General features: G+C 53.4%; 1 protein-coding gene across 9 annotated transcripts in view; it reads right to left on the reverse strand.

Annotated features, from left to right (window-relative positions):
- Nucleotides 1–8093: 8093 nt before the first annotated feature.
- Nucleotides 8094–22910, reverse strand: part of NRF1 (nuclear respiratory factor 1) — a 74948-nt gene continuing 60131 nt past the window's right edge. For 5 of the 9 annotated variants that reach the window (XM_080620612.1, XM_080620615.1, XM_080620609.1 and 2 more), the window contains 2 exons: nucleotides 12654–12729; nucleotides 8094–10000 (listed from right to left, as the gene is read on the reverse strand). In XM_080620612.1, the coding sequence (XP_080476738.1) occupies nucleotides 9811–10000; nucleotides 12654–12729 (266 nt within the window). In that variant the 3' untranslated portion in view covers nucleotides 8094–9810. Of the gene's footprint in view, nucleotides 10001–12653; nucleotides 12730–18965; nucleotides 19023–22910 lie in introns of all 9 variants that reach the window. The other 4 variants (XM_080620616.1, XM_080620613.1, XM_080620618.1 and 1 more) reach the window with 2 other exon arrangements.

Genomic DNA, 22910 nt, shown 5'->3' on the forward strand with positions numbered 1-22910 from the left:
ACCCTAAAACTGCCCCTCTCCCCTGTCCTATTCCCCCCATCTCCTTGGGGGGGGGGGGGGGGGGGTGCTCCCCACATCTCCCCTGTGCTTCCCATCCCTAAAACTCCTCTTCCCAGTGGATTTGACCCCCAAAAACCATCGGGGAGGCACCAACCGGCTTCTCCCACCTCCATCCCGCGGCCTGCGGCAATCCGATCCCTGTCCCAAAGGGCAGCCCGGCCCCAAACTGGTCGGGCTGGTTTCCTGCACTGGAGCCCAGCGCTGCACAAGCACTTTGGAGTGGGGGGGGCTGGATCTGCAATGCCCCCCCCTTATCTCTCTATATATTGTTATAGATGGTGTGCATCGACGGGGGTGCACTGGGGGGTGTTTGTGTGTGATGTGGGAATGGATTTAATGGGGGAGGGATACAATTTGGAGGGGGAGGGAGTGTATCTTAAAGGGAGGGGTGCGCGCCGGTGCGGGCCATCCTCGTAGCTTCAGGGCTAAATACAAGGGTTCCCCCCCCCCCAGTCACCCCAGGGGCAAACAGGGAGCCACCCCTCGTCCGTTACACACAGTGGGGTCGTATCCCTCTCCTTTCCCCATCCCCGGCGCCCATCCCCGTCCCCTCAGGGCGGGCGGCGGCAGCTGCGGGCGCGGCGGCGCCTCTCGAGTTGCGGTGTTGGGGGAGGCTTGCGGGTCGGGATCGTTTTCCGTGCCCCCCCCTCCCCCGCTCCCGGGGGGGGTTGTTCAGGGCTCGGGAAACCGGATCGCGGTCGGCAGCGCATGGGCGGCTCAGGTGCGCGGCCGCGCTGCCGCCTCCCGCCGGTGTCCGGTGTCCCGACAGCCGGCGAGCGGCCCCGACGGCGGCCCCGGGGCGGGACGGGACGGCACCGGCTATAAAAGTACCCCCCAGGGGGAAGGAGCCGCCGGTTCGGGCTCAGCCTTCACACCCCCCTCCGCCCTATCCCTGGCTGCTGCCGCCGGGACGGAGCCGCCCGCCCCGAGGCCGCGGTGATGGGCGGGCGCCGCCTCCCAGCCCATTAAGGGAAGGGATTGGAGCGGGGGGGGGGGGGGTTCGCTCCGGTTTAAGCCCCCCCCAGCGCTATGGGAGCTTTAGGAGGGGTCCCACCACCAGCACCCCTCGGGGTATCGGGACGCAGCCTCAGAGCCGGGACCCGCGGCGGGGACGTCCCGGGGGTGGGGTACGGGGTGTGGGTGGCCCAAGGTGAGCCCGTCCCCGTCCGTCCGCCCCCCCCCGCCCCGGTCCCGGCTCCACCTTCTGGGGCACCTGGGCCAATTGGGAGCCGCAGGGGGGGTCCCCCCGGCCGGGCTAAGGCCGCCGCCGCCGCCACTCCCCGCCACTTGGGCGAGCGCAGGGGCTGCGGGAGGCGGCGGGACGCCCCCGGGGTAGGGAGGGCGGGTGGGGGGATCCCGTGTCCGTCCGTGCCCTTCCCAGCCGCGGGGTGCCCCCCCCGTCGGGTCCCGCTATGGCCGCCCGGAGCCGAGCAGCGCCCGGAGCTGAGGTAAGTGCGGCGGCCCCGGGAGGGGGTCGGGTCCTGTTGGGGCTCCCCCCGGGGCTCAGGGACCCCCTCCTTTGGCCGTGCCTTTCCCTACCGGTCCCGTTTCCCCCCTCTCGCCCCTTTGCGGCGTTTCCCTCTCCTTTCTTCCCTCTTTTCCTCTACGAGGGGTCTCCCCATTGGGGCCGAGCCCCCCCCCCCCACTTCACACTCACCCCCCATCCTCCCCGGGCACCCCAGACCTCTGCCGTCGGGGGGGGGGGGAAGGGTGTCGCAGCAATCGCATCGCACCGGGGCGAAGCGGGTGACAACGAAATGTGGGTCCAGCCCCATCGCTGAGCCTCGGCCTGGGGGGGAGGGGTATTTTGGGGTTCAGGAGGCCCTCCCCTCACCCCCTCCGTTGCAATGTGGCCGCTTTGCAGCCCCGATGGCAGCTCCGGTGTCACTCAATAGAGCCCGTAACGAAAGCCCGGCGGGGGGGACACTGAGCCCTCAGTTGGGGGGGGCAGGGTGGGTTCCTGCCAGGGCTGGGGGGTGCTGTGGGGTGAGGGGGGTCCCCCCGTGCTCTGGGGCACCGGTGGGGCCATGGGGGTGCCCCTTCAGCCCCAAATGGGGCTCCCAGGTGCTCGCGGCAGCGCTGCTGCTGCCCCCAACCCCGTCCTCGGCTCAGTCTCCATCCCTGTCCCCATCCCAAGCCCCACGCTCGTCGTCGTCATCTCTGTCCCTGACTGCATTCCTGTCTCCGTCTCCATCTCTGTCCCGATCCCCATCCCTGTCTCCATTCCTATCCCTGTCCCTGCCTCCGTCTTCTCCTCGACCCCATTCCTGTCTTCAGCCCCATCCCCACCTTTATCCCTGTCCCCACCCCTCTCTCCATCCCCACTTCCATCCCCATCTCTGTCTCCATCTCCATCCCCATACCTATTCCTATCTCCATCCCCATCTTTATCCCTGTTCCCATTCCTATTCCTATCTCCATCTTCATTCCCATCCCCATCACCATTCTATCTCCATCTCCATCTTTATCCTTGTCCCCATCCCTATCTTCGTCACCATTCCCTTTCCTTCTCTGTCTCCATCTCCATCCTCAGCCCCATTCTTGTCTTCATCCTCATCTGTATCCCCATCCCCATTCCTATCCCCATCTCTGTCCACATTACCATCCCTGTCTCTGTCCCCTTTCTTACCCCTATCCCTGTCTCTATCACTATCCCCTTCTTCATCCCCATCTTCATCCCCATCCCTGTCTCTGTTTCCATCCTTCCTTCACTTCCTTGTCCTCGTTCCCATCCCTGTCCACACCCCAGTGCCCATCCCCTTCCCCATCCGTTCCCATTCCCATCCCCATCCCCATTCCCACCTGTGCTCTCCCCAGCTGCCCTTGGCGATGCCCACAGAGGTGGGGCCGGCACCCATGGAATCGTGGTGTTGAGCACGGGCAGGTGCCCTCTCTCTAAGGAATGGTGGGGATGGTGGGCAATGTCCATGTCTCCAGGCCACCACAGACCCCGTCCCCCATCCCTGCCCACGGCAGAGCCAGCGCCCCAGCCCCATCCTGGAGCTGCCGATGCCACCGGGATCCCCAGTGGCCTTTTGGGGATGGGGATGGGTTTTTGCCCCGTTGGGCCCCAAAACGTGTCCTGGGGACCATGACCCCCCCGTCCCCATTCCAGAGCTCCTGGGCCTTGCGGCAGAGCCCTCAGAGGGGCTGCAGGAGCCGGGGGGGCCCCGGGGGGAGCCGCATCCGCATTGCGGCAGCTCCCAACGTCACGAGCGGGCTGCTCTGCAGAGGGGCAGGCTCAGCCCCGCTGGGGTCCCTGGGCTGCCGCAGTGGCCTTGGGCGGAGGCAGTGGTGGGGGACAGGGACAACGGGGGCACCCCCAAAGCTGCTGCCCCAGCTCCATGCATTGGGGTCCATGGGGAAGGGCCGGATCCTGCCCGGCGCTGCTCCGGGGCCACAGGAGGATCGGGCGAAGCCATCACTGTCAATGTCACGCCAAGGCTGGCGGTGGGCTCCATGGCACCCGCGGCCTCCTGGGGACCCCACGGTGAGGACATCACCACGGCCTTGGGGGCTTCTCTTGCTTTTGGGCTGCTTGGATGACCCGGGGGGCTCCAGCAGGGTTTTGGGGTGCTGATGGAGCCCATGGGCAGGTGTGGATGGGGGGCACACGTCTGTCCCCACCAGCAGTAACCGCTCCATGCGGAGCCCTGCCCAAGCCATGGGATGGCCGAGCCAAGCCAGCGCCGCTCATCTTCACCCCCAGGTTTGATGCTGGATGTGGTGGAGGGGCCGGTGGCTGCATCCCCAGTGGGATTCAGGTCCCGTTGACCTGATCAGGGGCTCTCGGAGCTCATCCTGAATCCACTCGGGCTTGATGGGGCCTCGGCTTCACGGACACAAAGGAGACTTTGTGCTTCCTCCTGCACCGCTGCCATGGCTGGGGTGGGGGGGGAGTCACGGCCACCCTTGAGGGGGCTTGGCAAGCATCTGAGGGGCTGTGAGCCTCTGGGAGGGTTTGGAGCCATCAGTGGGGTCTGCAGCACTGCGGGTGCCCTTTGTGGGGGGAGGTTCCACGTTCCATGGGGCTGTTTCCGATGTTTGGGGGGGTTTTTGGCCATTCAAGGGGTTTGGAACCATCCGGGGGGGTTCAAGTTCTTGGGGGGTCTGCAGCCATCAAGAAGCTTGGTTGGGGTTTGCCACCATTCAGGGGGTTGGCAGTGATGTGGGGGCCATCAGGAGGGTTTGTCCCATGCAGAGGGGTTGCGGCTTTTGGGGTCGCAGCCATCCAGGTTATGTGCAACCTTTGGGGGGGGTTGGAATGTTTCAGGGGTGTTACATCCATCCGGATGGTTGGGAACACGAGGGGGGTGAGAGCTTTTGGGGGGTGCATCCATCCGAGGGCTTTGCAACCACTGGGGGGGGGTTGGGGCTGTTTTGGGGGCCTCAAGCCACGGAGGGGGTCTTGAAGCCGTCCAGCAGCACCTGGGGCTGAGCCCTCTGCAATGGTGATGGCTGGGAAATGGCTTCCAAAGCCAGATCCTGGCATTCCCTCATCCCCATCCCACTGTGGAGCATTCCCAAAACCGCAGCACCCAACCAGCCACGCTGGGGACCAGCTTTTCCCCATCCTCCCAGAGGTGCGGCATCGGGATGAGCATCTCCCTTCACTAGCAGCTTCCAAAGCTACTTTATCCCCATGTTATTCCATTGATGTTTCGGGCTAGGGACATTCCCTGTGTCTGGGGCGGGGATGAAGGGATAATGGGAGAAGGTGCGAGCTCGCTACTCCTGTTCTGTGTATGGCACTGGTAGAATTCACTGTGCAACCCCGCGGTCAGTGAATTACCATAGGGCCATAAACAGAGCAGAGACAGACCCGCGAGCGCCGGGGGGCCGCCGCCACCGTCCCCTCACCCGCTTTGGCACTAGCACATTTTTGCTTCTGTTTGTAGCCTTTGAGCAATTATGTGTAGTGCCAATATGGGAGAGGGTGGAGAGAGCAGCGCCGGGGGGGACACGGGTGGGCATCGGTCCTGGGCGGTGGGAGCAGCGCAGGGATGCTGAGCGATGGTGGGAACCAGCCCGGTATTGGTGCAGGGATGGATGTCAGACCCTGTCCGTGGGTGATATTACGGGATGTCCGTCCCAGTGTGGTGTCCCAGCCTGTGGAGGCATCTAGGCCTTGTCCTCACGGTGGTTGTCACAAGCAGGATGGGATCCTTGCTCCTTCTCCGCTCCTGGACCACACTGATGACATCTCCCTGGGGTTGAGCCAAGCATCCCCATGGGGGATCTTGCTGGGGCCATGAACGGGGGTTTCTGGCTATGGGGGGTGGAATTATGTGTTTTTCCCTATTTCTTGCAGCTTTGCAGGCCTGGCACTGTGTCCCCCCCCATCCCCACACTGAGACCCGGCTGCAGAGACGGTGCCGGTGGTGCCCGGCCCTGGGGCTGCCTTTGGCAATGGTAGAACTCACACTGGTGCGGTAGCAGGATCCGGTGGTTCTAGACTTGCCAACTACAGCCCTGGGGAACCGCCGCGGACATGGGCCCCCCCCGGCACCCATGGGTGCAGCCAGGCACCCTGTGCATCCCAAACCCACCTACCCATGGGTGCTGCCGGGCTGGGATGGATGGGTCCTGATCCATATGGATGTGAGGGGATGCAGAGGATGTTTGGGCATAGGTGATGGAGAGCATCCCCCATGGAGGGGATCCGGCATCCCATAGTGTCTCCATGGATGGAGACAGGGATCTGCCGGGCACCAATCATTGGAGCAGCGCAGCCACGTGTCCCTGTGTGACTCCAGGCATTAAGGGCTGATCCGGCTCCATGATGTGGGCAGGGCAGCTGGGGGGGGATTAGGGGTGTCCAGCTCCTATCCCCAGCCCTCGATCCAGCCCCTGGTCCAGGATCCATCCCTGACCCAGCCCCCTGTTGCTGGGGAAATGGGGAAACCAAGGCACCGCTGAAGCAGCTGCCTCATGTCCCTGGTGCAGGAGGGATGGGGACAGGTTTTGGGGGGAACAGGGACAGTGTGGGAAGGGGCTGACACATTGGGGGGTGAGGGGCTCTGCACCCCCCCATCTCCCCCATCGGGATGCGGCTGTCAGGATATGTAGGGCAGTACTGGGTGATTACGGGGCTTTTGGCATAAGCCCGTGGAGATTGGATCATGCTGGATTAGGCTCCAATCATCCTCCTGCGCCGGGGGGCGGGAGGGATGGAGGGATGGGGGTCTCCATCGCCCTCCTGGGGAAGGTGGGAGGGATTGTGGGGGTCACAGGCTGTCTGTGTGTCTGTGTGGTCATTCATCCTTTTGTATGGTCAGCCAGGCACCCATCCATCCCTCTGTCCGTACGTCCCTCTCTCTGTTTGTCTAGCCATTGAACCATCCATCCCACCTTCTGCCTATATATACAGCCATTCACCCACCCATCCATCTGTCCAGGCAGACAACCATTGCTCCATCTACCAGTTTTTCTGTCCATCTGTGCATCCGTCCATCCATCCATGTATCTGTCCCTTCATCTGTCCATTCACTGGTCTGTCCTGTAGATATCTATCTGTCCATCCATCCATCCACTGGTCTGTCCTGTAGACATCTGTCTGTCCGTCCATCCATCCATCCATCCACGTATCTGTCCATTCATCTGTCCATTCACTGGTCTGTCCTGTAGATATCCATCCATCCATCCATCCATCCATCCATCCATCCATCCATCCATCCATCTCCCCAGCCAGCTGCTGCCCCACCTCCCCTGCTGTCTCTCTGTCCATCCCTCCCTCCTCCCAGTGCTGGGCTTAACCCCCCCAATCGACTCAGCAATGGGGGGGAATGGGTGGAGCATGCCCCAAGCCCCACCCCCCCACCCCCACCCCCTTCCCAAAGGCTCCACCCCCAAAGGGGGGCACCCCCAATACCCCCCCATCACCCCGAGTCCCCCATGAGCACCCACCATGGGTCAAATTCTGCCATTTGGGGCCTATCCTAAAGCAAAGCAGTGCTGGGATGGGGGGGGCAGGACCCCCTCATAGTGCCCGGGGTGGGAAGAGGAGCAGGACCCAGCCCCAGCAGCCTCTTTCCAGCTGAGACACGGGAAGCTGGAGGGAGGGAGCCCAGCAGGAGGCCCCGACCTGCTTATTACAGAGATTAACAGAGATTAGAGCCTTGTGGCAGCGGCTGCAGGACGAGCTCCCCCCCCCCCCCCCCCCCCAATTCCGCCAGATCTGGGGCTCTTTGGGGCACCCCAGCATGGGCAGGGATGTCCTGGGGTCCCCAGGGGTGCCTGGACCCATGTGTTGTCCTCCCATTGGATGCAGCATCTTTAATGTCCAAGGACATTGAGCTTGGATGGGAATTGGCTCCCTGTTTGGTCAGGGATGCCCATAATACAGCCACATTCCCCTTTTCCTTCCTTCTGTCCATCTTCTGTCCATCATCATTCCGGCCTTCCTCTGCTCTCTTTCTTGCCCCAGGCTACACGAAGTCCCAGGAATCCCTGTGCTGGAGCACTGATCCTGCATCCACGTTCAAATAAAGCTGCTGAAACCCACTGTTGCCTCTCCTGCTCCTCCTTGGGTTTAAACCATGGAATGGTTTGGGTTGGAAGGGACCTTAAAGCTCCTCCAGTTCCAACCCCCTGCTCTGAGCAGGGACACCTTCCACTAGAGCAGGTTGCTCCAAGCCCCTGTGTCCAACCTGGCCTTGAACACTGCCAGGGATGGGGCATTCCAAATAACACCATCCTAGGTTGTTGGTGAGAGCATCTGGGCTGAAAATGGAGGAATTCAACCCAAAAGCTCAGCCCTTGTTGGAAGCACAGGAGGGATGCTCAAGCACCCCCATGGTTCCCTCCCAGCCCCAGGTTGCTGCTGGAAGAGTCAAAAGGAATGGGATAAGGAAAGGATTAAGCCCCCAAATCATCCCATTGTGCTCAGCTCCTCTCCAGCCCAAACATCACCAGTGTGGGGAGCGCTGGGGGGTGCAGGACCAGCCCCAAAACACCCACCGGGGATGGAGGGGATGGCAGAATACATCAAAACCCCTTAAAAGACCCCAAAACAGGAGAGGTGGAGGCAGGGGTAGACACAGTTGTAACAATTTATTGAATGAAGCAATAATAACCACTGGAAAAACAAGGTGGGGGAGGGGGGGGTCCATGCTCTGCTACTTGCCTGGTTTGTGCCTCTTTGTGGGGAGGGCAGGGGGACAAAGGACATCGTTTCATCGCCAAAGGAACACTTGACTTGGAAAAGCCACCGACATCTTCACAACGACAATAGAAAAATAATCATTCCCAAGGAATTCCGCACGGTGGTAACCCATGGGGAGAACCAGGACCGCTTCGATGGGAAGATCTCCCTCCCCCTCGTTGAACAGTACGGAAGAAACGTATACAAAGAACATTTGGGATCGCTTCTTTTTGTCCATAGAAAACAAGGGAATACAAGAAAATCTGAAAGCTCCCTCAAAGGTGGAGCGGGATGGGGAGGAATCTGTTAATGGCCACGTGGAAAGAAAACTTTACCACCCCCCCAAAAACAACCAACCCCAGAATTAAATAAGATGCACAACTTCACGAGTGGGGGGGGGGCTGCGGCTGAGGAAGATCCGTTGGGATGGGAGGGTTTGGCCTATGGGAATGTTAAGTAAAGTTTCCCCCTCCCAATATCCCCTCCAAAGGCCTATTTATATCCCTCCTGGAAAAGTTTTGGGGTGATGGGGATTAAAACTCCCTTGCAGATGCACAAAGGGCAGGAGAAGGGATAGGTTGGAAGGTTGGAGATGGAAAGGGGTCTCCCAAAGGGAAAGGGCTGCGCTTGTAGCCCCCTATTACCTTCAAGTGAACCTTTTCTTGTGGGAATTGGACTCTCCGGGGATGGGAAGGGAGGATGTGGGGTCCCGGGGGGATAATGGGGACTGGGATGAGCCCAAGGTGGCTCTTTGGCGAGGGAAGTGCTGGGAAGGCGCTGGGCAAGCAGGGAAGAACGCAGCCGGAGCCCCTCCAAGAAGCATTCCCACTCGGGTTTAGATCCACAAAAAATGGGCAATAATAATAATAATAACAATAATAATAATAATAATAAAGGAAAGAAGAAGATGGACAATGGCAGGTACGTTCCGAGAGCAGAGAGTAAGAACAAGGTCTCCAGTGTGCACCAAGGGGAGCCGAGCGGAGCACGGCGAGCGGAGGGCGGCATTCCGCTGGCTCCTGGAAGAGCATCGCCCCTTCCTGAGGCTGCCGCCCCCCTGCAGTCACACATGCATTCCTTTATGTTATCCCGAGAGACGAGCCTTTTCCCAAAATATTTTCCTTTTCTTTTTTTTGTGGTTATTTCACTTTGCTTTCATATAAAAGTCCATGTTAAAATCTGTTGAAACCTAATTTGCCAAGTGCAGAAGGCCGTGCCCAGGAGCAGCTTCGGCTGAGGGTATCCATGTTCCCCTCCACGCCTCATCCTGCTCCATCCCATAGTGGGGAATTAGGGAATAAGGGGCTTGTTTCCTTTCGTTTTAGATCTCCTCGCAATGAAAGTCCCGTCACAATTTGGCTTCTCACTCCTACGAGAGCAGAGTGGCGCTGTGAAAACGCACTTTACACACATCCTCTGCTAAGATTATTCCTGTTTTCCCGGGTTTTTCCTTTTTTTTTTTTTTTTTTCCTTTTTTCCTTTAAAAAAAGAAAAAAAAAGGTTAACAAAACCTCAAACCCTTTGCTTCCAAAGCTGGAGACTCGATGCCACCTCATTGCATCTCTGGAGAGGCGGAAAAACTTAGTCGCATTGAGAGACGAGGAAAATCACCATGATCCTGGCTCTGGGAACATCACTGTTCCAAGGTGACCACTTCCACTGCCTGCCCGTCCACGGTGACAGCACTGTCCCCTATCCTTGTGGTAACGGGGGCCATCGCCACCTGAACGGGGCCGTTGCCTTGGGCCAGGCTGGTCACCACGGTCTGGTACATGCTGACGGGGATCTGGACGAGACCTGGGGAGACAAGAGAAGGAAACTGGTTGGGAGGGAAGAAACAGAGCCGGGGGGGGATGAGGCTGATGTGGCCACGAGCTGAGGTCCCAAGGGGTTTGGAGGCTGCATTTGTGCTGCTCCAGAGATGATCCTTTGAATTGTTGGAGTCCTGCATTCAGCTCTGGAGCAACAACACAAGAGGGACGTGGAGCTGCTGGAGCGAGACCAGAGGAGGCCACAGAGATGCTGTGAGGGCTGGAGCAGCTCTGCTCTGGAGCCAGGCTGAGAGAGCTGGGCTGGGTCAGCCTGGAGAAGAGAAGGCTCCTGAAGGGGAGACCTTAGAGCAGCTCCAGTGCCTAAAGGGGCTCCAGGAAACCTGGAGAGGGGCTTTGGACAAGGGCCTGTAGGGACAGGCCAAGGGGAATGGCTTTAACCTGCCAGAGGGGAGACTGAGATGAGCTCTTAGGCAGAAGCTCTTCCCTGTGAGGGTGCTGAGGCACTGGCACAGGGTGCCCAGAGAAGCTGTGGCTGCCCCATCCCTGGCAGTGTTCAAGGCCAGGTTGGACACAGGGGCTTGGAGCAACCTGCTCTAGTGGAAGGTGTCCCTGCCCGTGGCAGGGGGTTGGAACTGGAGGAGCTTTAAGGTCCCTTTCCAATCCAAACTCTTCCATGATTCTATGATTCCTACTCCTATATTACCTACCTGTACTCACCACTGCCTTTGGCTTGGCAAAGCTTGATTTAGACAAGTGAACCTCTAAAAGCCACCTTGTACATGACATTACCCAAACTATCCCCACCTCTGCTGGGGGAAAAAACCAGTGTTTAGAGGTCATCAAATCCTTCCAGGCAGCAACACTGGATGCCCAGCCCTGAAACAGCATCGAAATGGTTTAAGACAGCAGGTTCCTGACCCAGCATTCCCCAAAAAGCAGCCCAATCTCTTTTGATTCAGGTTTCTGTGGCAGAGAGCAGGCTTTGTCCTGCCAAGGGCACTCGTTTAATATCCCAAGCTTGGTGTCCTTAGATAACTTCCAGTACAGACAGGAAAGCTTACAAGTTAATCGTGCTGACCAGGTGGGTGACCCCAGCAGAGCACAGTGAGCTTTGAAGCCCTTCAGCATCCCTCCTCTCGAGATCTCAAAGCACCCTGAGGGTTGGAAAATGTCAGGATCCACCCAGCCAAAGGGCTGCCCCACACCAGGAGATCCCCAAACCACGTTTGTGCTGTTCACGGCCCAGTGAAGGAATTGCTTTCCTGGTGTGACGGTTCAACACTGACTGCTGTGAATGGTGTGGAGTCAGAAGGTGAAAAGCTCCCATGATGCTTTCTAATAGATGGGAATTTCAGGCAACAAAACACTGAGAGCTCACACTCAGCCCTCCTGAAGAAAACCTCCTGTATCAGACCCTTCAATGAAATAAAGCACATCCCAGTTGAAGGAGATACTGGCACAGACATGGGGATCTGGCCTGGGAAGCACCTAAAATCCCCACCCCAGACCAACAACCCAACTAAGCCCTTTGGGTTACTTGCATTGCTAACCCGAACGAGACTGCTGGAGCTCTCAAATGAGTCTACTACCCATGGTCAAGCCAAAGAGCAGAGTCACCGCTACCCTCCTGGACCACAGAGTGTGCAACCTGAAAAGCCTTATCCCTTCATGCTCTTCATACACATTTAACACTGGCCAGGGTACGGGTGCTGCCAAAGATGGGTTCTACCAAAAGATGGTGAGATGTGAAGACCCAATGGGGGTCTTCTTTGGAAAGATGAGTTCATGGTCTAGTGGAAGGTGCCCCCGCCCATGGCAGGGGTTTGGAACTGGGCAAGCTTTAAGGTCCTTTCCAACCCAAACCATTTTAGGATTCTATGACTGACATCACCCACGGTTTGGCACATCTTGGAGCGCACGGAAAAGCAGGGAAGTCTTGGTGAGAGACAGCAACACGCAGCTCCCTTTCTGCATGGGATTAAACTAAATCGCCTCAGCATCTGACGTAGCAGCCTTCCTGCCAGGGGTGGTGACAACCCAAAGGAGGAGAGGGCCACAAAGTCTGCTGTGCATTAAAGCAGAGCTGATCGCCCTTGGGAGAGAGACGATTAAAGCACTGAGATGCTGTAATCAGGCCTAGGATTGGCCCTGCACTGCATCTGCTCAGACCTGCACCCTGATTAGCCCTAATCTAGCTGGCATATGTTAATCTAAAGCATGGATTTCAATTGTATTAAAACCAGGAAATCCATTAGACAGTAAAACCCCCAACTTCTTGAGTCTTTGAAGAACAAAGAAAGTGGAGCTGGGAACAGGGAAACACAGGAGAACCAAGTCAGGGAAGAGGGATCCCACACAGCTCCTGCCTCAGGAGATGCAATGAATCGCATGCCAAGTGGAACTGACCATGGCCACAGGCTCCTGCAAGCAGGAAGATGCAGCCAGGCTGTGTGTTTGCTTCCCCTTCATGAAGCCACCCTAAAAGTCCATGTGCGAGTGGAGGGTGAGACATGAAGCCCAGGCACTTCAGTCCCCTTTGAATCACCCATTCCTGGCCACCAACCTCACCTACCTGCCAACACTTGTCTTTGACAAGGATGAGGAGACAGCTCCAGCACAAGGACATTTACACACAGACCTGGGGCAGAGCCAGCACCAAGGTCCTGCATTTCACTTACCTGCAGCGTGTCAGGTAAGTTGGTGGAGGATCAGCTGGCTTTGCTGGGAAGGAGGCTATGGCATGGCCATCACTGCCTGGAAGCCATGGAGCGGAATGGGTGAGAATTCAAGGCTGTGGCAGGCCTTAGGGGTTGAGATAGCCACCACGAATCAAAGGATTAGAGACGGCTGCGGCTGGACTCAAATGCTGGGTCAGATTATATCAGGGGCTGCATTTTAGCTGGTGGACTGTGACAGCTGTAGGAGATAATGAAACTCCCGCTGTTTCAGCAGAGGAGACATGAGAGCTCACAGGAGAAGAAAAGTAAGGGTTAGGCTCTACCTGCAACCAGAGAGCAGCATGATTCAGAGGTGAAACATCACATGATGGCTGATAGAGACATCTTACCTGGCATGGAGGCAGAGCAGCAGCAGCATAAGAACAATTTTGATCCTAAATTGCAGGTGACTGGATTAGATCACCACAAAGGGCTTTGGGGAGGTCAGGTTAGTGGGTGAGCAGTGCCCTGGAGATCCAGGACAGCTGATGCTCAGGGGACCAGGATCATCAGTGCCTGTTTCTGCCTTACTTTAACACCTCTTCACCCTTGAGATCACAGCAAGTGCAGCACGAGGAAAAGATACAACTAGCCTAAAGCTGTAGCATTTCACAGTAGATATTCCTGCAACTTCTTTCTTCCCCTCCTCCAGAGGCATCAGGCTGAGCAATCCAACCCAAATTCCTGTGCTCAGGAATGCACCACAGGGCCCTAGCACCCAGGTCAGCAGATACTGTTTCACACAGAGCCAAAGGTGACTTTTGAAGACGCGCTGGAAGAATTCTCACAGACAGTTCAAAAGGACCAGGGTGCATCTTAATGCACACAACTCAAGCAGGGAAATGCATCAGTAGAAAATCTCCAAACAATGAAACATTTGCCCTTGGTGGGCAGCACAATGAAAGAGCACTGGGCATGCTTTGATCTCTATACCTAGGATAGTCCATAAATACATCAGGACTGATGCAGATAAACAGTGAATAACCTGATAGTCTTATCCACAGTGGGACAGAATAAGATACGAACATGAAGCGCAGCATGGAAAACTGCACTAGGGGAAAAAAAAACAACCAGACAACAGCTAAATATAAGGCTAGTGAAGCTCTGGAGCAAAGTCTCCATCACTGGAGGTCTTCTAGAGCCACCTAAAGACTGATGTTGGCTCAGGCAAGAGGCTGGTGTAAGTGATCACTTGAATCCCTTTCAGCCTTGAATGTGAACAAGATTCCAGTGGCTCCCCTTTATGTAGAGAAGCTTTGGTCCACTGGGTATATCCCCAGTAAGCAAATCCAAGACAGTGCTAGGACATACTGGACAAACCAGTTGGCACTAGAGGTATTTCTTGACAGTAAACTTGATTCACAGTCAGCCATGAGATATACCTTATTCTCCCAGCCACACATAATGCCTTTTAGCAACATGACAAACCAGGAGGGACTCTCTTACACCCCACTGCTCCCGGTTTTAGAAAGGACAGTCATACATATTAGAATCATAGAACGGTTTAGGTTGGAAAGGACCTTAAGATCATCCAGCTGCAACCCCCTGCCATGAGGAGCAGCAATGTCTCACACTAGAACATGTTCTCCAAGGCTCTGTCCAACCTGGCCTTGAACACAGCCAGGGATGGAGCATTTACCACTTCTTTGGGCAACCTGTTCCATTAAAGAACTTCTTCCTTATATCTAACCTTGAGCAGCTTCGTTCAGAGTCAGGTGTGTTCTGGTATTATTGACTACAAGTATTGACACCACCACCAGTACATAACTGCAGAGCAACCGTGTCCTTCAACTTGAATCCTGCAGCAAAGACCATTCCTATCCTCACCAAGACAGATAACCACAGTGCTGGAGACTACCTGCTGCATTACTGCTGACACAAAAGAGTTCAGCAAGCACATTAAAAGCTCCCACAACAGACTTCTAGTAAATCCACATTGCTTTGCATGGAAACCTGCCTTGCCAAGATTCACAGAATCTACCATCTTCACCATGCCCCTTCTGGGGGACTGAATGGAGAGCTTTTTTTTGGGGGGGAAGGACAGGCAATGGGCATGAGGATGTATAGTCAGAAAAACCAACCCAGATCTCCTTAACAAGCTCAAGTCACAGCAGCTAAAACGAGTGCTCTCAAAGTCACGTTACCCTGAAAATCCTGTGACCATAGAGAAGAAACATCCACAAACTGAATGTGTCCCTCGAGATACAAGGTGTTGACATGACACCACGGATGGGTTTTCACCCAAAGCCCACTGCGGAAATCAAGCATTTCAGGAATCCCACCACACTCAGTGGTGACAAAGGGAGCAGAAGACATCCCTTAACACAGGCACCTACTTGAAGATAAGACAAACTATCTTCTGAAAGCACACCCTTCTTATTCTTCCCCCAACTACTGCTTGAGCATCAACGAGTAACTCAAATTAGATGTCTCTTAGGACAAGACGATGACTGGAAGAATTTTCACCATCAGAATTGGCTTCCTGACAGCTCACAAAAAGCCGATACAGTGACTTCAGCTCTGAGAACTTCCTAGGCACACAATACCCACAGCTCTCCCCCATACATCCTCTGTGCCATTCGTATCAACACACAAAAATTGTTCCACCAAATGCTAATGTGAAAGATGCTGCAGTCCTTGTTCTGCTGGGTCACATCAACATCATCCAGCATCTGTCTTTTCAAACGCTATTCTGGTCAAAACCACAATAAAGAGAAAGGTACCAAGGCACCAAGTTTTGATAGCAAAGGTGAACCACGGAGCACTAAACTGAGTGTTGCAATCTAGTAGGTTACTTCATAGCCCTAATTTATCCTCAAAACAGAAGATAAGCACAGGAGACAAACCAAGATGCAACATTTCCAACAAGAACTGCATGGAATGTAGGAAGGACAGCCCTGGAGCCACTGTTTCCTTCCTCGCATCTACCTCATCTTCATGACCACATCTCAGTCTCTCAGATTGTCCTTGGGTGTCACCTACCTGCTTAATATTGTCATTGACTTGTCCTTTCCTTAGCTCCTCTTGCTGTGCTTCAACGAACCTTCCTTCTCTGCTCATTCAGAGCAATGGGAGCTGCTGTCTCAGTGACCCATAAAGTCTAAATGACCTGGGACTTCCAGTCCTGTACCATCAGAAAGGCAGGGATGAAACACCATGTTTCTATGGCTCATTCTTCCTCCTTGTCAGTCAGCTTCAGCAAAGACTGCTAAATGTTTGCTATGTTCTATCAAGGTGTTGGTTTAAACCTCAAGTTTGGATGTTTGGGTTTTATTTATCCCCGGTCTCAGTCAAGAGACCAACGTCCATTCTCTATCTGCAAGAGGACAGCTCACTGCATTTTGATACATTTCTATTTTCTTCCTCTCTAAAAGGAGGGAAAGGTCACAGTTTAGGCAAGATCTGAAACACCTTTGGCTTAATCTCCCTGATTTCTTGGTCTTTTGCCTTTGCCTCTACAGCAGAAACAGGCAATCCATCCTTGCAAAGGGACCACTCAGTTACCTGTGGCTCCTTTCAGCAGACCATAGCAGGGCAAGACCACAGCAGCACCTCCCACTCTGTTCAATACACAATCCAAGGGCATACACCAGCCCAGCCTTCATCCCATCAAGATGACACGGAAGACACCACTCTCCCTTGTCAAATGACTAAAAAGATTCCTGAAGACAATTCCACAGCTTTTGAGGGTTTTGAGTTTTGGGGTTGGTTTTTTTGGGAGTTCTTTTTAAGTTGCAGTACCTTGAGACAAAAACTCTGGGTCTGGGATTCCTGATTTACTGTCTCTGTTGCTATAGGTCTATACAACTTACCCAGTGGCATACAGACAGGTGCTCATGGAATTACCTCCTCTGAAGCCCCAGCATTTCCGTGGGAAGAGGAGGATCCCAGTGAGCCAACTCGCTACCCAGACTCTTCCCTGGCACAGCAAAGACTCGGTGCCTTCAAGCAGTGGTGACAAATGTGTCCTTCACCAATGACACTTCACCACTGCCATGCACCTCTGTCTTTGCAGCCCTTTCCTGACATACCAGAACTCTTCCACCTGCAATCATCTTCCGTGAGGGTAGTAACATAAGGAAAAACCTGCAATTTCTTTTGCCACTGGAAATGATTAATCTGAAATCCCAGATCTCCTGTTTCATTCTCATTTTGATGGAGCTGAAAACTCCCATGAAGAGGGTGCTTGGGAAAGAAGGCAAAGAGTGAATCTGGTATCTTGATGGTGGATTAGCTTTGTGCCTTCAGTCTAGGATCTAAGGTTACCTGTCCTTCCCTCTCCCCTTCAGGGGGTGTTGAGGCTGAATTTAGAGCTTGATAACAGGACCTGGCCATCGGCTGAGGCAGTGTAAAGCTGCGTTGGTTCAACCTCAGTTCTTACCTAGACTTCATACACTAGTCCTGGGTCCCCAGGACATGTCACTTTAAACCCAAGCCAATTTAGTGTGTAGGGGAGGTGACAAACGCAAGGAGTGTGTGTGTCTTCCTGCAAAAAGAAAGCTTTTTTACCAGACTCCACAGATGAAAGCTTAGTGAATAACCCTTCTAAGCTTTCCTGATCGGCTGACTTGGCTGTGGAGCGAACGGTACACCTGATAAGATTAGCAGTCTATCATGGTCAGTTATGTATATAGGAAACACAGTTAAAAATAGAGGAAGTACAACAACCCCCAGTGCCTGCTTCAGTGGGGATTTGCTTTTCTTTCAATCTCTTTTCTGTTAACAAAAACACGGAGCAGAAAGTGTCATCAGTGCCAAGTTTCTCAGGAAGTAGAGGTAGAAGACACCTAACAATGAATTAGTCTGCTCCTCTTACGAGAAATCAGATATTAAAATGATGATTGGACAAGGGGGCAATACCATGGGATGGTTTGGGTTGGAAGGGACCTTAAAGCTCCTCCAGTTCCAACCCCTGCCACAGGCAGGGGCACCTTCCACTAGAGCAGGTTGCTCCAAGCCCCTGTGTCCAACCTGGCCTTGAACACTGCCAGGGATGGGGCAGCCACAGCTTCTCTGGGCACCCTGTGCCAGCGCCTCAGCACCCTCACAGAGAAGAGCTTCTGCCTAAGAGCTCATCTCAGTCTCCCCTTAACACCTTAATATTTCTGGGCAATCACCTAATAAGGATCCCTGTTACATTTTGCCATAAATACTTTCCTGACTTGCTAATACACTGTGAACATCTACAGGGGCTCTTCCAATAGAAGAACTGCCTATTGAGACTGATTGTTATCCCACCTTTAAAAAACAGCCTTTAGAGTCCTGTATCTTCTATATGATTTTCTTACAAGCTACTGTGAGAATGAAGACAGGGTACCATGCAAAATTGATAACATTTTATATTATTTGAATGGCAAAAGTCCATTTTAGAATAAAGTCATTTAAATTGTTTGGTTTTTTTTTTTTAAGCACTGAAATATCACATTTTTTAATGAATTATTTGGCTGAGTTTCTGCAGGAACAATACTCTGGGCATCCTTGCAAATCAGAAATAGCATATAAAGGCAATACAGTTGCATAGCAAAAGGCAGTTGTGTACACAGTTCAAAAGCTGGTGGACTTCAGCCAGCAGAAGCATCAGCAGTCGCACACACACAAGCTCTTGTATGTACCCTTCTGGGCTGTTTGAGACATGGCACCACTTACTACTTTACTTAAGTTACTGTTACAACATTCAGCCTATAGCTTCTTAAAGCTGATGGGTACTGAGAGGGTGCTTGTGGGGTTTCCTCTCCTTTGCATTGCTGCTTTAACTCTGCATCTCATCCACAACCTTTAAAAAGCCGCATTTCACAGATCCAAGAATCCCAGCATCCTCCCCACCCCCCACCCCCCCCCCAGCCCCATCCATCATCACAGAACTGCTGCTGCAGTGTTATTAAACACACAGGCTCTGAGCCCAGCTCGGCCTGCTCCTAAGTCTTTACTTAAGTAATCATTAAGAGAGCTCAGCTTTCCTAACGCTAACAGGATGGGGCTGTAAGATACTCAAACACCCCAAAGGCATTGCACACCTCTACCCAGCAGCCAAAACAGTGTCCAGACTCAGAGCAGCGGCTCAGCCAGCCATTACAGGATGCCTGGATGTAAATCTATATCTGACATGTGATATCTTCCCCTTGGAAGTGTGAAAAGAGGAGAAAACCAAAATGAAGACTGATGGATACAACCCTTTTAACCCCAAAAACCACCACAGTCAAGAACCTAAAGGACCAAGTGACAACACCAGTTATATCCCATTATTCCAAACTACCATCACAAAAATCCACTCACCTGGTGAACACTCTGTTAGGCTCCACTTGCAACCTGAATAGTCTGCTGTTAGGAAGCCTGACAATAAAATGCAAGTGTAAAAGGCTGAACAAAAGCCAAATACTACAATTGGGGAGAGGGGGATTAAGTGGGGTAAATAATGTATTCATAAGAAATACAGCTTTTTGCTTGCTAAGTGAATTAAAAATACTCAGTGTCCACATACGAGTAGATCTACTATGTTCACATATGAGTAACACCCCAATATTAGGCACAGTAACTAAAGCATTTCTACCTCTACAGAATGTTACGTGCATAGGTGGGAGGTAAAGTGGGAGGCAAATATAAGATACTTGCAGGTATTTGTACTGCATTTTACATCTATTTAGATGAAAGGTTCAATTGGACCAGAGGGGCCTGATGAGAAATGGCTGCACTGAAGTGAGAGTAGTAAAATCCATCTGGGAGAAGCTCAGGCCACCTCCAGAAAAGCTCTCCACTATTCCCCTGCATAGAGGGATGAGAAAGGAATGAGAAGCAGAAATGGTGCCAAAGTGACATCTCTATGTATCCCAAGAGCACAAGGCTGGAAAGTTCATGAAATCCAGGCACTCATTGTCCTCTGAGAGGAACTTGATGTATTTTTAAGGCTCGGACAGACTCAGATCTCAATGAGTTTTACAAGTTCGTGTGCTGCGCAACAGATCACATGTGAACACGAACATTAGCATATACTACAGAGCATTTAGCACACGGAGCTATAAAGCAGCTATTGTTCTGGTAGTAAGGTAATACGTAACCAGATAGTCCCTGGCTTCATCTAAAAACCATTTTCCCAGCATTTCCCTGACTTGGTCCGCTGGAGCCTCTCTGCTACAACAGAGTGCACATTCATGGCCAACAAACGGGTCCAAAGTGATGGGTTCTCTCCCCCAGTGCCTCACTCCCAGCCCCTACACCTCTCTGATGGGGGAAATGGTGCTCTTAACCCAACAGAGGTGACATGAACTTCCAGCCCAGAAAGGTGCACAGCTTCTGGAGGAGGATAACGCCTTGGGAAGCTGTTCAAAGCTTTACCTTGCAGATATGGAAAGCTGCAACTCTGGTGGAGCCTTACCTTACATTAGTTCCAGCACCAGCTAGAAGGAGGTAAGCATTCTTCGTTTCTTCTCAGGGGAAAAAGGGGTAGATGCACACCTTATCAGTCCTTTTTTCCCTCTTCTTCAAAGCATATCCTTCAAATCTAACTGTAAAAGCATCCCTGCTACAAACCAGCACATCCTCTCATTGCAGTGGTGTTAAGTGTCACAGTGCTTTGGTGTCTGCAGGCTATCTTCTTTATAGGACCAGATACCCATCTGGCACAGATCCTCCCCTTTTTTATTCTGTGTCCCATCCTCAGCAAGGTAAGCAATAAATCATGGTGAACACACAACTCAGACGTTGAATATATCATGTAAAGAGCAAGTTTTTACAGTCCACATTCCTCCTTTTCACATATACACCACTGTCATCCACTGCCTGGGCTGCACAGCATGTGGGATGGATTCCTACCTCTCTCTCCCAGGAGTACTTATTCCTGGTATGCTACTGCCTCTGGCAGATTCCTCCCTTTTAAACTCTGCACATCTGTTGATAGAAAAACAAGCTTGGACTCTGGCCTGGTGACTGAAGGCACAAGAACATTGGTTAGGTGGTTGGAAGCTGCTTTGAATGCCAACAGAAGGCAATGATGAGTGCAGGGAGAGAAATTACCATTTACTTTGCAGGAAGCAAGGGTTTTCCAGGTGTTTTGTCCCTGTGGGTCCCACCCTGGGCACGCAGTGGCCTGCAAAGGGGAGACTTGTGGCACATGGACCCACGTGGACAAAAGCTGCAAGAAGAATCAAGCAGCCGCTTGTGTAAGAGCCTGTTCAGTGGCTGCCCGGGCAGGACACAGCAGGCTGGAAAGCACTTCCTGAGAGTGAAAGGAGCTGCGGTGGACGGAGAATCCTTTCTGCTTTGCATCTGTTGCGGGTGATTCACAGAGTCACAGAATGGTTTGGGTTGGAAGAGACCTTAAAGCCCATCCAGCTCCAACCCCTGCCCCAGGCAGGGACACCTTCCACTAGAGCAGGTTGCTCCAAGCCCCTGTGTCCAACCTGGCCTTGAACACTGCCAGGGATGGGGCAGCCACAGCTTCTCTGGGCACCCTGGGCCAGCGCCTCAGCACCCTCACAGGGAAGAGCTTCTGCCTAAGAGCTCATCTCAGTCTCCCCTCTGGCAGGTTAAAGCCATTCCCCTTGGCCTGTCCCTACAGGCCCTTGTCCAAAGCCCCTCTCCAGCTTTCCTGGAGCCCCTTTGGGCACTGGAGCTGCTCTAAGGTCTCCTCTTAAGGAGCCTTCTCTTCTCCAGGCTGAACCAGCCCAGCTCTCAGCCTGTCAGACCAGAGTCCCATTCACTGGCTGTGGGAAAGGCTGCTCTAGCTCAGACCACAGGTCTGCCACACCAGAAGCAAGGAAGCACATCTCGTGACAGCAGCACACAAGCAGAAAGCCTAAAACTCAGCCAACTCCAAGTCTTGGTTATTTCCTATGAGACTCCAAACCTCTTAACATTTAACTCCTATTTGGAAGTGTTACTTGGACCCTGTTTTGTACCAGGAACCTCTGAGAAGATCTGGCACACAAGGAAATCGTAACACATCCATGGGTCAGAGCAATAGGAAACAATCACAGGCCAAAGTCACTGATGGGGTTTTAATCGAACACAAGCACCCCCGGCTGCTGCTCCCTGTGACTTCAAAGGAGTTGAACACACTATATTTATGCCAGCAATAACGCTCAGCTTCCATTAGCTCTATGCTCACCATTTAAACGCAGTGGTCCTGTTGTGCACACACCAATTAGAGACCCCTAATGCTTGGGAGTACAAAGCTTTCTCTTTTTCCTCCTGTTTTTGATGGGAAGGGATGGAAGGCAAGAGATCAGCCAGCTCAGGGGAATAGCAGAGAGAGCCTTTCACTGTGGGGCTCGTGCTCAAATCTGTCATAGCCAGTGGTAACAGATGGCCACTTCTGAAGGCTGGTGCATAGCTTACATGAAATAAGGGATTGTCTTAGGCCACTGGTGGACAAGTTATTGAAGCCACAAACACACTGCTGGTGGTTTCTGGCAGCGAAACCTAGGGATTACACAGGTACAAAGCAACTGCTGCCTACCTGATCAAAGGCACCTCCTTCCTAGAGGGAACTGAGGAGTATTGCTGGCAGCTTAGGGCTGCTGCTGCCTGTGCAGTGCAGGAACCTCTGGCTGCACAAGCCTGGATCTCAGTCCAAGCCTGCCTGCTTTAGCTGTCATCAGCTCCTTCCACTGTCAGCACCAGCCCCTGCTCACTGAACTTCCCTTTGGACATGTTTGAGGTTTCGAAGATTAAAATCATGGGGGAAACGGAGATGAGGAAGATCAGGGATCTGTGATAACAAGGAGGCAAACCCATAGGATCATAGAATGGTTTGGTTTGGAAGGGACCTTAAATCTCATCCAGCTCCAGCCTCCTGCCACGGGCAGGGACACCTCTCACTGAAGCAGGTTGCTCCAAGCCCCTGTGTCCAACCTGGCCTTGAACACTGCCAGGGATGGGGCAGCCACAGCTTCTCTGGGCACCCTGTGCCAGCGCCTCAGCACCCTCACAGGGAAGAGCTTCTGCCTAAGAGCTCATCTCAGTCTCTCCTCTGGCAGGTTAAAGCCATTATCACAAAGTCTGCATCAATCTGTAAGCTGTGTATAGCAAGTAATACCATGACTAATTTTAAACCAAACCCAAGCTGCTGCTCCCTCAGTCTTTCCCTTCTCGCAGTCTGTGTCTTCTCAGGGACACACTTTAACCTTCTGTAGGGCACACGGCAAAAGTCCACCAGTGGCCAAGTGTCCCTGGAGCAGAAGGAGCCGACATAAGCCATCAGAAAGTGTTACTTCAAGAGGAATT

This window comes from Psittacula echo, assembly GCF_963264785.1.
Source record: "Psittacula echo genome assembly, chromosome: 1".
Taxonomy (NCBI): Eukaryota; Metazoa; Chordata; class Aves; order Psittaciformes; family Psittacidae; genus Psittacula; species Psittacula echo.